Source organism: Myotis daubentonii, chromosome 15, assembly GCF_963259705.1.
Source record: "Myotis daubentonii chromosome 15, mMyoDau2.1, whole genome shotgun sequence".
NCBI lineage: Eukaryota > Metazoa > Chordata > Mammalia > Chiroptera > Vespertilionidae > Myotis > Myotis daubentonii.
The window spans coordinates 55,122,939-55,139,024 of record NC_081854.1 but is presented as its reverse complement, the minus strand read 5'-3'; the positions used below and the strand labels follow the sequence as shown (position 1 = coordinate 55,139,024).

The 16,086-nt window shown below is 33.7% G+C and overlaps 1 protein-coding gene across 14 annotated transcripts in view; it reads left to right on the top strand.

Annotated features, from left to right (window-relative positions):
- The window catches only part of CHD9 (chromodomain helicase DNA binding protein 9), a 159,808-nt gene that overhangs the window by 74,066 nt on the left and 69,656 nt on the right, over positions 1-16,086 (top strand). For 11 of the 14 annotated variants that reach the window (XM_059668047.1, XM_059668041.1, XM_059668040.1 and 8 more), the window contains one exon: positions 10,024-10,355. In XM_059668047.1, coding sequence (XP_059524030.1) covers positions 10,024-10,355 — 332 coding nt within the window. Of the gene's footprint in view, positions 1-8,809; positions 8,893-8,971; positions 9,255-10,023; positions 10,356-16,086 lie in introns of those variants that run through there. The other 3 variants (XM_059668050.1, XM_059668049.1, XM_059668051.1) reach the window with 2 other exon arrangements.

Below are 16,086 nucleotides of genomic sequence, written 5' to 3'. Positions count from 1 at the left end.
GGAAAAGAGTACAAATGGAAGCTCTCATACTGTATGTCAGAATATTTAAATGTTGTATATAAAGCCAGTAAACTCTTAAATATGTTCTATCCTTCTTTCTTGACAAACAAGTGCTGGTTTGGATGTAGAATGATTGGACTCTGGAGTCCCACATCCAGAGTGTGGCAGAAGCGGGCCATTTACATTCCATTTCTACCCCAGTTCCATCCTGCACCTCCAGGGGCCTCTGACCACATGTGGACTCCTCCGCCTACACAGCCAAGCTCCACCTTTTCTCTCACTATCTCTCTGGCCTATGCACTGCATACGAGCAATACATATTCCTTGCCAAACAAGAAATTCCTTGAGAGAACAAATCTAGGGAGTAGATATAGACCCAGGCAGCCTCTGCAAGTGGGTGTGAGACTGTGTCAGGCGGAGAATTCCCGTGCACCTGGAGCATGTTCTAGGAGAGCGAGGAGTAGTACATTCTTTTGGCACTGGGGAAGGGTCATTTTTTAAAAAATTAGTAATTAACCTTGGCATACAATTTTTTGCCTATTCTCTTATTGTCAGGATGTCCTTTGAAGAGCATTGACCTATCTGTAAACAGCTATGAGTTCCCCCTCTGTCATTCTTAGAATCTGTTACCTTACCTTTGTTTTAATGTGCTTTCTAAATTTATTTTTTCTTCAGGGAAAATGTTGGCTAAGACTGGGGTAAGTTAAAGGGATTTTGCATAATTTGAGAAAGACAAGTGAGTTGCTAAGGATCTTGTAGATTTTTTTTACCCTAGCCGGTTTGGCTCAGTGGATGGAGCATTGGCCTGTGGACTGAAGGGTCCCAAGTTCAATTATAGTCAAGGGCATGTACCTCGGTTGCAGGCTCTTCCCTCGCCCAGGCCCTGGTCAGAGTGTGTGCAGGAGGCAACCAGTCGATGTGTTTCTCTCATATTGATATTTCTTTCTGTCTTTCCCTCTCTCTTCCACTCTATCTAAAAATCAATGGAAAAATATCCTCAGGTGAGGATTTAAAAAAAAAGATTTCTTTTATCTTGAAGTGAAAGAAGAATGAGAAAGATTATAAATATTTGAAAGCTATTTTAGTAATAAACATTTAAATGTACATAGTAATTTGAACTATAAAGAAAAATATCTACCCTAATTAAATGAAAAAATGAATTTATTTTTATAATTATTTTAAATGAAATTTTATACATAGATATCCTTAATTCTATTACTAAAACATTAAATGTATTAAAATACCACTAAGTCCATCCTGCATATCAGATATTTACATGACGATTCATAACAGTAGCAACATTACAGTTATGAAGTAGCAACGAAAATAATTTTATGGTTGGGTCACAACATGAGGAACTGTATTTAAGGGGCCAGAAGGTTGAGAACCACTGATCTTAGAGGCATAGTTCATAAACACTGAGGAAGGAAGGGGACGCAATGGAATAGTTATAGTATATATGTTTATTTATTTATTTTTAATTTTTTAAAAAAAATATATTTTATTGAATTTTTACAGAGAGGAAGGGAGAGGGATAGAGAATTAGAAACATCGATGAGAGAGAAGCATCGATCAGCTGCCTCCTGCACACCCCCAACTGGGGATGTGCCCGCAACCAAGGTACATGCCCCTGACCGGAATCGAACCTGGGACTCTTGAGTCCGCAGGCCGACACTCTATCCACTGAGCCAAACCGATTAGGGCTATTTTTAAATATTTTTATTGAATTCAGAAAGGAAGGGAGAGAGAGAGAGAGAGAAACAGCAATGAATGAGAATCATTGATTGACTGCCTCTTGCACACCCCGTACTGGGGATCGAGCCTGCAATCTGGGCATGTGCCCTTGACTAGAATCAAACCTGGGACCCTTCAGTCCTCAGGCTCTACCCACTGAGCCAAATCAGCTAGGACTATCCCTGTTTATTTAAATGACAGATTTAAAATAAAAAGCAAATACTATATCTATTTAATCTTGTTTCATGGGTCTTAATTTTCTCTATTAAAATATTGCATAATTAAACATTAATAATAAAATAAAATAGTAACTTTGGTTAAGCAGCCTTGGGTTTAAAACTCCTTTCTGCTACTTACCAACCATGTAACCTTAAGGGCTATTCACTGAATTGATGGCTCACAGTTTAAAAACATTCTTAGATAATCAGACCATCAAGAATAATGATGGCCTATTACTAGATGGAATCACCTTGAAAATATTGCACCTGAATAGATATAATCTGAGAGGTGCAGAGTACTCACTTACATGGGATGATGAACAGACTGGGTCATATAGTCTAACTGGTGCAAATGTTTTCCAGTAGGGAAACTTATTAAGCCATAGTAGGTAGATAGGTTATTTCCTCAGAGGAAGCTGAGGCCCAAGTAAATGATGAAACTGGGATTAGAACCCAGGGCAAGCTGACTCAAAAACTTTCCCTTAATCATAATATTATGTTTTGAACTAGAGGCCTGGTGCGTGACATCATGACATCGTGCACGGGTAGGGTCCCTAGGCCTGGTGGGTGATCAGGGCCAATCAGGTTCCCCGCCTTCTGGCTTCCTCCTTTCCTTGATCCCTCAGCGCCCCCCCACACCCCAGGGACACTTTGCATATTAGCCTTTTATATATGTTTTGAATAGCTTTCAGTGTCACGGGTAATTTAGGGACTGATGAATTCAATATATTTACTAATAGTATTGTCAGTCAATAGTGAACTGGGTGAGGTTTGTGGTTTTAAAAACATACTTGTGTTTGGATGCAATAGATAAACTTTTGAACAATACAGCATTGAAAAAGCAACACAAACTGATATACAATAATTGATGGTTGAATATTACATGTTTTTATTTCATGTATGACCTTTTCATAAATTTGTCATCCAGTATTCAGGTATATTTATTGGAATCACTTCGCAAACTTTGATATAAAAATCTGATCCTGTTACTTCTCTATATGTGATTATTTACTAATTCCTTAATTCTTTCAGCATAAAGTCCAGATATTTTAGTACTAGAGGCCTGATGCATGAAATTCATGCAAGAGTAGGCCTTCCTTCTCCCGGCTGCTGGTACTGGCTTCCCTCTGGCACCCGGGTCCTGGGCTTCCCTCTGGCATCTGGGACCCAGGCTTCCCTCACAGCCCCGGCTTCATCCGGAAGGACATCTGGTCTAATTAGCATATTACACTTTTATTATTATAGATGATTTATGACACTTGATCATCTAACCCATTGCTTTTCAGTCTTCATTGCTTATCATTCTTCCATCATGCATCTAGCTTTCTTGTCCAGCTAATCACCACTTCATCTGTAAATATTTCAATTTATATATCTAATAACACAAAGATTTTTGTATTTAAGACAACACAAAATCAGTTTCACACCTAAAAAATAACTATACTTCCTTCATAATCAAATAGCCAAAGTGGAAATTTCCCTTGTAGTTTAGTAAATGTATTTTTAGAGTTAACGTGTTCAGGTTGAAATTAAAAGAAGGGCCACATTGTATTTTTTAAAGCTTTTATTTGTTTTGTTAAAAAAAAAGGGGGGGGGCACATACTATAGTTGGTTGATATGTATTTTAAGTGGCCCTTTTTTTCTTCTATTTGTTATTATTTTGGCATTACATTTAGTCTTAAGTATCTTTTAATCTATATTTCTGAACACTTCTTTGTTTTGTTTTTTACAATTTCTTTGCTGAAGAAACAGAGCCACTTACAGAGTTTCCCACATTCTGGATATTGTGGATTACAACACATTCCTTTCTCTCTCTGTGTTTCCTGTAAGTCATGTAATAAATTTTATTTTAAAAAAATACAGAACTTTTATGAGACTCTACTATTTGCCTAACCTGCTCTGTAGATGATTAAGATAAAGCAATACTTTTCGTAGTATTACCTTTTTAATGTAAGATTCAAGATTTACGATACTAAAAAAATTAATGTCGTGATTAGCTACAAGTAGAAACCTGTGTACTACACAAGTCACAAGATGAAAATAAGCTGTTTATTGTGAACATGGCAGTTTACAGATGTGAAGAAAGTGAAGTAAAATAATTGCTTCACTTCCATCAAAAACTCTGAAAGCAAATCTAAGAGTAAAACTCAGAAGAAGACTGACAGATTTATAATACACTCTTGAATCAATTTTTGCCCCTTTTCTCTTCAAAAGCAAGTCTTTATTGGTAGCTTGTGGGGGGAAATCATGTGCAATAAATAAAAAACAAAAGAAGTCACCACACTAATGTTTGACACATTACCGAGATTAACTACAAATTTATTGTTTTTGGAAGACTGGTTTAATATGAATTTTTAACTAGATAATTATGATGGTTCTTCTTTAGGAGATTAAAAGCTAGCACACTGGCTTACCATAAACAGTTTAAGGGAACTAAAATGCCTTGTAAGTTAGCTTTATAATCTCACATTACTTTGAGATATTTACTTTGCTTTTGACTGCAGAGTGCTTAACCCTTTCCTGTCACCACTTTTTCCTGATCCTCATCTTCCCAGTCTTGTAGTTTCTTTTTTCCTCATTAGCTCCTCTTCATCTGCTAGCTCCTTAAACTTTTGGTTGTGGGGTTTCACTAGTGTTTTTCTTCGGTTACTTTCTCTGCATTGTGTGTTCAAGGCTGGCTGTGTCTTTCCTGTTTTACATTCTCTTCTAATGGAACCTCCATCCACCTGGTCCTCCAGGCCTGACGCCTGAGAGACCTGTCTCCTGAGAAAGCTTGGAAGATGTTTAGCTACAGTGCAGTTTTATCTATGTTGTTGAAACCTCCTTGTTCTGTGTTTTATTCTTATTAAGGAATTATACCTTTAAATTACTTGAGACCTTTTATTCCTTCATATTTTAAAATATGTGAAGTAGAACTTCTTTTTTTCCTATCTACTTTTTCCCCAAGAGAGGAAGCTGTGCTCTCCATAGATGTGTAGCAGCCATGTGATCATTCTCCTTTTTTGAAGTTTGTAATTTCCACTTAAAGTCCACACACTGGTAATTTAATAATTTTTAGTATTTGTATACAACTAAAATATTTAAAATTGATGAATTCCCCAGTGTGGGGGTAGAGTACGTGGGAAAATTATTCCACCAAGAGGGAAGAAACCTGAGTCCTCACTCAGATTTTAACACCTCTGGTTTCTTGCCAAAATCTCTTTGCTTTGTTCTTTCATGAAGGGAAAGAAGATAACAGGTGATATGAAAACTTTCTGGTTTTGTAAGAGTTAACATTCATAAAGGTTAGATGCCATCCTTTTTCATTCCCTTCTATTTCATTTTTTAATGTTATTCTAACCGCACTAAATTTATATCATGTCTTGCTTTTAGGTCATGACCTGTGGTTTGAAAAACACTCATACCATAAATCCTTGAGTGTCTCCAATATTGTAATGTGTCCAGGTCTTTCATATGTTCCTCCCGGTTGCTTTCAAAATAATTAATATATCACAAGATAACACCTTATGTTTTGTTATAATTTCTTTTTCTTAGAAATTTTGGAGATGATATTAATATATGTGTCTTCACCTTCTTTTTTACTTTTTCTTAACTTAGCATATAGGTTCTTTGGGACAAAGGCCTTTGCCTTAATTTTAAATTTTAAAAAACTGACATTTTGAGATTGACAACTTTACAGAAAAAAATCACAAGTGAAATACAAAGAAATTCTTTCATTTTGTAAATAATTGTAAAGTACAAGGCTGATGTTCCATCACCCTCAAAGACTTTAGTGTATATTTTCTGTGGATAAGAGAATACTTTTTAAGTAACTACAATGGAATCTTAATAAGTGGAAACTTAATACAGCAGGACTGTTGGGACTAAGAAGAAAACAAAACTAAATACAATTAAGTAGTTTGACAGAATATTTTTTTATTATTTTTTAAAATATATTTTACTGATTTTACAGAGAGGAAGGGAGAGGGATAGAGAGTTAGAAACATCAATGAGAGAGAAACATTGATCAGCTGCCTCCTACACACCTCCTACTAGGGATGTGCCTGCAACCAAGGTACATGCCCTTGACCGGAATCGAACCCGGGACCCTTCAGTCGCAGGCCAATGCTCTATCCACTGAGCCAAACCAGTTAGGGCAGAATTTTTTTTTTAAACTATATTTTACTGATTTTTTTACAGAGAGGAAGGGAGAGGGATAGAGAGTTAGAAACATAGATGAGAAAGAAACATCGATCAGCTGCCTCCTGCACACCCCCTACTGGGAATGTGCCCGCAACCAAGGTATATGCCCTTGACCAGAATCGAACCTGGGACCCTTCAGTCCACAGGCTGACGCTCTATCCACTGAGCCAAACCAGTCAGGGCATTTGACAGAATTTGAGTAGTGCTTATGTAGGGTAAAGGGAGAAAAAATATAACATTGAAAAAAGTCTAGCAGCTACCCTTTTGTATGTTGAATGTATGTGTGAATTGAAAATGTTTAGTTAACACCTCAATGTTGATCTGTAGGAATATAGTTTTAAAATATTGTATTCTAATAGAAGAATATTTAATCATAGATTCCCTGTTGTCTACTATTAAGATTTAATGTTAAGTCATTTAGATTTTGAGTAAAATAATAGAATCTATTGGGAATCTTTACAGAATGAGAAAACAGCAGACGATTCCCTATCTGGTATTCTAGACCTGTCCTCTCTGATTATCCACTTCTAAATTTCCAGTTACTGGAGCTCTCCATTTCAAATTCAGTGTAAAAATAATTAAACTTGCCACACACACATACACACCCTGTATCAACTAGATTTTCTATTTCTTTTGCCTTCTGTACCAGTTACTTATCTAGAAACCAAATATTGACTCTCCCTGCTCTTCAGCCATACCCCTCCATATGTAGTTGCTTTCTACATCTTGGAAAGGGCAGTGATAAGACCTAAATTTCATCCTAGCTTTATTGCTAGTTTCTTTGCAATTTTGAGAAAGTCACTTACTTTTTTCTGTGTTCAAATTAGTCCCTCTAAATTATGGTATTTGAACCAAATATGATATAGTGGTTAAGAGCATGCTTTTCATAATGAGGCTCTCTCTGCCTTTTAATCCCTGCTCAATCATTCAGTAGCTTGTGATCTTGGGCATGTCACTTTTCTATGCCTAAGTATCCTCAGCTATCAAATGAGATTAATAGTAGTCCATCTCTCACAGGATTGTTTCAAAGATTAATTGACCTACTATATATATAATATTAGTAATAGTGCCTGGCACAAAGTAAGGACTAAACAAGTGTTATCTCTTGTTATTGTTACGATTTTTTAAATTCTTTGCTCTTAGTTTCTATCATTTTGCAATTCTGCTCTAGAAGTATGTCTCCCATTTGCTACTGTATTGTCACTATAACCCTATTATCACTCAGGATTAAATTAGTTATTACATGCAAAATGCTTAGAATAGTGCCTGGCACTTGATAAAATAAGCACCTGGTAAGCATTCGCCCTTATTATTGGTCATTGTGATTTTTACATAGATGACCTCTCGGGTCATTCAGAACCTGTCCTTGCCATTAGGAGTCAGTCCTCTGTCTTTCATTTTCTCTCCTGCTGTCCAGCTTGGTCTTTCTAGGACACTGTTCATATCGTATTACTCGGTTTTGAGACTTTCCGATGCCTAAAATGAAAAAAAAAATTAAAAAGGATTCTTTGATAGAGATAACAGATGACTTGCCACGCCAAATGAGAAATTAGTATCAATGAAAGAGGTGAACTTAAATTTTAAGCAGTGAAAATTATGTTTCAGATACTTAAGGACACCGCTTACTAAAATAGTCTCAAATTTTTATGGAAGGAAAAGTTGTACTGATGAACAAGTTCAGGTGGACTTGCCTACTTACTTATTTTTAGCAAGGAACTAAAATTAAAAATTTATCTGAAAAACTCAGCAATGCAATTAAAATGGAATATGAGGGGCAAAGGTTAGGAAGATTTTATATTTTTATTTTAGGAAAATTAATGTGTTCACATTTAAGGAAAAATTTAAGTGTGGTTAGTAATTTTTTATAGACAACTCTGGTGAGTTCACTTTAAAATTCTGTTTATAATTTAAATGAAAATAGCTTAATTTCTCTATTTTGAAAATAGCATTGTTAGCTTATTGTTAGAAGAATCATAAGAGACCTTATCTAATTTCTTAAAGAGAAGTCACTTGCTATGTGTTCATTTGCATGACCTGCTCTTTAACCCTTTGTTTGCCGTTAGCTATTTTTATATTTGAAATATTTTAGGGTATCAGGAGGAAAAGTATTTTTCTCCAGTAAAAATTGCATTGGTTTTTGTTTTAATACCAATAGCTACATAAAGAAAGCTATTTCACCATCGTTTCAGTTTTCAGATGATTTTTAAAAGTCAGGTTTTTAATGTATATTTTTAAAAACTTGGCTGCAGGAAATGGCAGATTGAGAGTTAATGTGTTACATGGAGGGAAGAACAGTCCATTGGGGGTTAAATTGCAGAGTCTAATGGAATAATAACTGGTAGCACCATCTGCTGGCCTACTTCCGCAGAAGGAGTCAGTATTTTTAACGACATCTCTAATATTCATGCTGATGCATTTTGATGCTTTGTGCATGCATTTCTTTCTGTGCTTTGTTGGAATCTGGCTATCTGCTTATAGCTGTTGAGGGAACTCAGCTTTTCAGGAGGACTTTACAGCCTTTTTCATATCTAAATAGGATGAACAGTGGAGATAAACTTGCTAAGGCAGAAATGTGTTGATCAATCACAATGTGTATTTGTGGAGGGGTTGTGCATCTCTTGGTTGCAGCTTGCTAAATAGGCCATTTAGGAATCTTTCAATGCTTTTTTCTTGAGCACTGCCTGGGGTGGTGAAAAAGCAGAGGGCAAGCCTTTGTCTGACGCCAAAAATGTCTTCAGTGAAGAGGCCAAGAGGAAGGGTAAGTGAAAGCCTGAATGAGTGGGAGGAGGAGGGGTTCTTTGGGCTAAAAGGCTAATGGGATTGAATAACCTTCCTTATTACTGGCTGCTGCTGCGGGAGTCGTACTGCATCGCCATCTTGAGCTTGTTGCTGTTTTCTCGAGTCTTGGTTATTTGTTATAGCCTGTAGGCCTTAAGGTGGCATTTTAGTGAGCGATTCTAAGCCTTCCTTCCTCTCCCAGTGCTGCAGCACTGAGATGAAACCTTTGATGAGGCAGGTATAGAAAAGATATCCAGTGAAGCCCACTGGAATCAGCATGAAAATGTGTTTGGAAATTCCTGGTGGTTTTTTCCTTTGCTATAGTCAGAGGCATGTTTACGGGTAAGAACATAACAAAACTGTGATCTATATGTGGATGAATGTGTGTTTAAAAAGGATATTCTTTTAAAAATGCTGTTGATCTGCTTCCTGTGATATTGCTAAATATTAATAATTTTAACATAAAACTATAAAACTTGTTTTTTCCCCTCCCAGAATTGCTTGAGCAAAATAATTGGGATATAGAAAGGGGGGGAGGGACACATTTTAACTCTTTCACGGAAAAACTAAAACTTTCTCTAATTTTAAGTATGGGAATGTTTACTAACTAGCTATGTTGCTGCCTAGATTGCACATTAAAATTATTTCAATGTTTCAGGTTCTAGTTCTATTTTCTTGTAAACCAGAGGCTTTATTTTTCTAACAATTATAATAGGAGTAGCCATTCTGTGTTAAAATTGCTAATTTAAATGTATTAATTTTCAGAGTTCTGGAATGAAGAAGAAAGAAAAGACTGTTTAAAAAATTCCAAATGTATAACATATTTACAGGATAAAATTTGAATCAACTAATCAAGAATACTATGAAAAATTCAGTGTATCTGTATTATACTTTTTTAACCTTCATTTTTAAAAGAACTAGTTGAGCTTTTTATTTCATACCTACACTAATTTCTACACTAGCAAAATGTTTTAATTTTCAATTTGTAACACTCACATATTTGCTCATGTTTGTTACTTCTTTAAGCCTAATTTAAAATATTCAGATATTTATGTTCATTTTTTTTTATGTACCCTGGTATGTTGTATAAGTAATATTTTGGTTTCTCTAGCCTCCGTCTTCCAAGAAGAATGATGGTTCTGGGACATACACTAAGTTGCAGAATACCCAGGTGAGGATCATGTCCGAGAAGAAGCAGAGAAAAAAGGTGGAATCAGAAAGCAAGCAAGAAAAGGCCAATCGTATAATATCAGAGGCTATAGCCAAAGCAAAGGAGCGTGGGGAGCGCAATATCCCACGAGTCATGAGCCCTGAGAACTTTCCTAGCGCTTCAGTTGAAGGAAGAGAGGAGAAGAGAGGCAGGAGGATGAAAGCCAAGCCAAAGGACAAAGAGAGCAAAAAAGCAAGAACTTGTTCTAAGTTAAAAGAGAAGTCAAAAATTGGGTAAGTTGGTTAAGAATCAAATTTAATTCCTTTGATGTGCGTGTGATGAGTTTTCTCCCACTTTGGAGTTTTCAGTTGTTAGAGACTATGTGTACTGTTTCTTTTTTGACTGAATTAGGTAATATTCCAGGATCTACTAAATTTTATCATTCTGTGAACATAGCTTTCTTTTTTAAGTTAATATTAGCAAAAGGAATTTTAAAAGAAAATATTTGTATATCAAACATAAAAAGAAAAACAAAACTAAATTCATATTGCTGTTCCAGTTTCAAATTTACTTTCTTTACAGAACATGCACTGAAATTCTTTATAAGATCTTTTAAGCTCTCAGTCATACTCCATTGGGCACCTTATACTTTGGAAACATGAAATACAAAATTTTCTCATAACCTTTTACTAAATGAAATGGCATGAAAACTAAGACTATTTTAATCAACAGTAAGCAGCCCTCTGGCTCTTGTGGTCTTTCTTATTTAATTCATGTAATCAAGAGGCCAGGTGAGGATTAATGCTCCAAGAGAAATACAAGGACAAAGAATTGCTCTAGGAGGATATATTAATCCTAAGCATTTTTATTTACAAATTACCTAATACATATTTAAAAAATAAAATGTAATAAGTATTATTTGTTCTATATGTATGTTTGTTTTATATGCAAGGGTAAAAACAACCTAAGGTCAATATAGTTTAGAATTGTTTTTGCAGAATATTTGGTCATTTTTGCAGGCTTTATATGAAAAGTATTTACTGTTTTCCTTTTTCCCCACGCAAGAAAGTACCAGTAAATAATTCTCTTATTATGGAAATCTTCATTTGCGTAAGAAGTTATTGATACATTATGTAGATATTTAGAACTATCACAGTTTTTTAAAACAAATTAATTCTCAGCATTTTAAATGCAACCACCAAACTGAATTATATTGTTAGGTCCTGATGCCTTTCAGTCCAAACAATTAAATAATATGTGCTCTCTTGCAATAATAGAGTAATAATTAATATTATTGATTTTGTATTTTATTTGCAGATAGCTTAAATAAAATTTTAAAGATAACTTTCCACTACTTGCATACTTAAAGGTTTTGGTACGAAAGTATCTTATTTTTCCAATATTATGTCTAGTTTTAATTTGCGAAACCTCATATTTTAATCCTTTAATGTATTGAAAGTTAACATAATTGAAGTCAGAGATCTGGACAAAGTTGTGTACTTTTGAAAGGATATTTAAAAACAACACATAAAATGAGGGCATTTTTAGAGAAACTTGAAAAGTTACAGTAAGTTTAAATGGGGGTGGGAGGTAGAGGAAGGGTAGCTATCGGCAAAAGATACCAGAAGTGAATTGGGCTCAAGAAAAAACACTGTACGTTAGAGGAAATTAGAAACAATTAAATTATAATAGAGAAATGTGGATTTTTTGAAAGATGTGAAATGATATGGTAGGGAACAATAATTTATTGCAGTTGAGTGTCTGATTCATTCTGTGGTGTTTATATTTTTGTTCGAAATAGTTTAAAATTAATTATTTTAATATCGCACAGTATTGATCAATTTAGTACTTGTTTTTATAGATAACATTCTTGAAAACATAAGCTGATAATTGTACTGGATAGATACTGAGTAGTTGCTAAAAAGTACTGTTGATAGTATAAGACTTTTTAAAAAAACAACATGATTATATTTAATACACAAGTTTAATAACAAAAACATGGTATTTCATTTGCAATGCATGAGAAATGGTTAACATCTTTAGTCATAAACAAGCTCTTAAAAGCCAGTAACGGACACTATAATGCAAGGAAAATGGAAAAAATAAAATGAAATAATACAAGTGATCATGAGAGTATAGGACTTTTTGATAGAGGAATTTCTAAATTGTAGGCAGGTAAGTAAAATTGAAGCTTGCGTATATATTGTTATTAAGCTGTTAGAGTAAAACTTTATCAAAGCCAATGATTATTTTCATTTTAGAGGAAATGTATAGTTGGAAATGAAATTCATATACCATCTAGAGTTGCTATAATAGTCAATTGAAGTATATCATTTCTGTGCTTTCCAATAAACCATTATATTTTATAATTTTGAACTTGCTAAGTTTTAAATTTTTGTGTGAAGAGTCATTTATATAGCTTGGTTACATATTTTAATTCATAGCATTTTATGCTATATTAAACATTTTCTTATAAAATGTTGTTTTCCCATTAGTTTTGAATGAATTGAGCTGTTGCTAATATCAAATGATTGATATCAGATAAAATTGAAGGGAATACATTTTAGAATAACCATCAATAATGTGAAATATAAATTTTAAAAGTAAATTTGTAAGCAGTAAGTGTGGTTGATGCATAGTCAGTGTTGGTGTTTATATAACCCATATGTTTGATTTTATGTACTCTAGGAAGACTCAACTGAAGAAAACCAATACTGCCTGTGCTTACTAGTGTGCTTGAACCTTTTTATTATTTCTGTCACTTATAGATTAATGTTTTAACCATACAAGGAGTAGAGTGTCCTTTTCAGAGCACTTTGATTTAGTCTCATTTAATCTTGACAGCAGTTCTGTGAGTTAGATTGGGCATGCAATATGATAATGTGCTCAAATTCTTTGGCTTTGGAACCAGTTGCATTTGTTCAAATTCCAGTTTTGTCACTTACAAGCAGCATGACTTAACAAGTACTTAATCTCTTCAACCTTTAGTTTTCTTACACATAAAATGGGGATAATGATAGTTCTTGCCTTGTTGTATTATTTTGAGGATAAAATGATTTAATAACATTTAAAGCAAACAGAACAGTACCTGGGATTTATGTAATAAATGTTAGCTATTGTTATTTCCTGAAAACATACATAGCAGATAGCTGTTGAAGGAAAGCAGGGTCAGGAGCCACACCCTTCATTCCAACCTAAACTCTCACTCACCTGCCTAGGTTTTCTTTCCATTGAAGCTCTGTTCCTAAATAAGACCAGTTAAAAAAAATCAGACAAAAACGAAAATAGTTGCTAGGAGAATAGGTTAACTTTTTAATGGCTTTTTCCATATGAGCACGTCTCTGTCAGGTTAGCTAGAATAGCATGTAGGACAGGTAAATTTTTTTTTTTTTTAATGATTTCAGAGAGGAAGGGAAAGGGAGAGAGAGAGATAGAAACATCAATGATGAGAGAGAATCATTGAATGGCTGCCTCCTGCACATCCCCCACACTGGGGATCGAGCCTAGGACAGTTAAATTTTGTTGGAAATACGCTTGAGTTTGAAAGAGTTGCCCATGGTTATGTGGAAGGGTGTAGGTTGAAATAGAAGTGGCAGGTAGGACCTGAAAGAGGTAGGACCAGAAACAACCCTTTTCTATTTTAATGTCTTCATATCTTGGCACTCAGGTTCTAACAAGCTGCCTTTCAAGTAGGTTAACAGCAAAATAGCAGGAACTTCTTAAGTAATAGTAGGTACATAATAGATGGGGATGGAATGAATTTTATGGGATGAATGCATGAGTGAAGGAATAAAAGTTGAAATATTAAAAGATAACAAATGGTTGAGTTTGATTTGTTAAATCAAAAACAAATGGCAGGCTAATCCTTCTTGAAACCACAGGGATATAACTATGGTTTAGGAATAGTAGAAACTTAAATTCTAAAATAAAATTCATTCTAAGACTTCCAGTATAATTTTCCTAAGGCTCTATTCAGTTTTAAATTATATATTATAATATCACATGATGAAACATTTATAACTTTGACATTTAAATTGTTTCCATGTTGTCAGTTAGAATTTACTTATTTGTGTTATAGATTATCAGACTGACATAGGTAGAATGCCTTTGATACTTAATGTTCTTGTGGCCCTATATATTTAATCTGTAATAGTCCTTCATGACTAAACTTTTTTTGAATTTGATAATTATTGTTTTAGGCATGCTAGTTATCAGATGCTAGAAGTAGCTTTTTAGTTAAAGCAGAAACATCTAAATTAGGAAATGTTTATCAAGCTCAACTATAAGGAAAATAACATCTATTAATTAGCTACCATCATATGTATACACATATGTATGTGTGTGTTTATTAAAAAAAACTAACCTGTGTTCACATGCATACTAGTATCTCTAGAGGGGCATTTACGTCTAAATAAAATATAAGGGGAAAATACTAGAAATAAAATCTGAGGGGGAAAATCAGATGAATTCAGAAATTGGGAATGATCACTTTGTAGTTTATGTTAATAAAGTGATTAATGAGATCCTGATTGCAAGTAGTCAAGATGATAGGAATTTAGTATTTGTTTAGATAAGCTATAAATGTAGAACTTATTTCATTGTTTCTTGGCATATGATAAAACAATTTGAAAATGTATGTATAAATGTATTATGTATTTTTAATAAATCATATGCCATTAGTAGTCTCTATACGTTTCATAATTTTTAAATTCCCAGCAGATAAAATGTTTCATTGATTTCATTATCCCTAATACCTAAACTTAAAACTCAGCGAAAATCTGAAACATTCATCTATAGAAAGTATTGATATATACATTACTATTATGAACTTAATTAAGGTTTACAGTTCCATTTTTAAGAAGTATACTTTTATATAAATTGTATTAGTAAGGTTTATCATTAGCAAACTGTGTGCTTTATTTCATTACATCTAAGATGTCATTGATTATAAGACACAATAATTTTGTATTAATAATAAAGATAAAACTATTGCCAACTAAAACTGGCATATTGTTGATGATTAGGTGAATCTTGATTTCATAGATGTTAATAAGTGGGAAAATGTGTATCTTAGAAGCACTGATGTAAAGTATTTGATTTTAATGTCCCTATTTGTCAATAATTTTAAACCTAAACACCATTTTTTTTAAGAAGAAATGTTTATTAGGAGTAAAAATTAAAGTGCTAATATTGAATGTCAACTGTAATTGAAAAGTAAAATGTTAAAAAGGATTAAACTGTGCTGATAAATATATTGACTATGATTAATCCTTAGCAACTTTGTATGAAATAACTAAGTAATTTCAACTTCTTGAGAAAAATTATGTCCAGCCTTAAATAGGAAGTAATTTATAGTCCAAGTTACCCAAAACTTAAAATACAATGTTAACCTCACAAATTTAAGGTTAACTAAAATACAAAACCCCTTTAAACCTTGTTTTGTCCAGATGAGTTTAAGCTGGAGTCTTAAAATGAACCTGAAGCAGGAGCAATCTCACCAAATTAAGTGTTAATTTAAAAAAAAAGTTTGTGTTTAATAACTTTAAAAATAGCCCCAGTGTTTTTCACTTGGCTTGCAAAGAAAAATTAAAATGTGCATGTATTTTTGCTTGTTTCCTTCACTTATGTTTAATTGGATGCATTAATTACAACAAATTGACTAATTGGAGAAGATTCAGTGTTTGTCCAAGTTTTGCAAAGAATCAGCAGGGTGCAATTACAGATTGATACTGTATAGACTGCAGCTTGTTATGCAGACTCTACTAACATGTGGGCAGGATATAGATGAGTGCATAAATTACATCTGAAAATCAAATCTAGATGTCAGGTATAAAGAGGTTTTCTAGTGCTTTAGACTTCTCACATAAGTTAACATTTCAAATGTAAACTTAGTTTGCAATTGCTCTTTGCTTCCTGAACCAAGCTATGTTTTGATATATAATTATTATATGGTACTGAAGTTTGCTAACAGATCCCTTTAATGTTTTAACAAAACAAAACTTGCACAAAGCCTTTATTATTAAT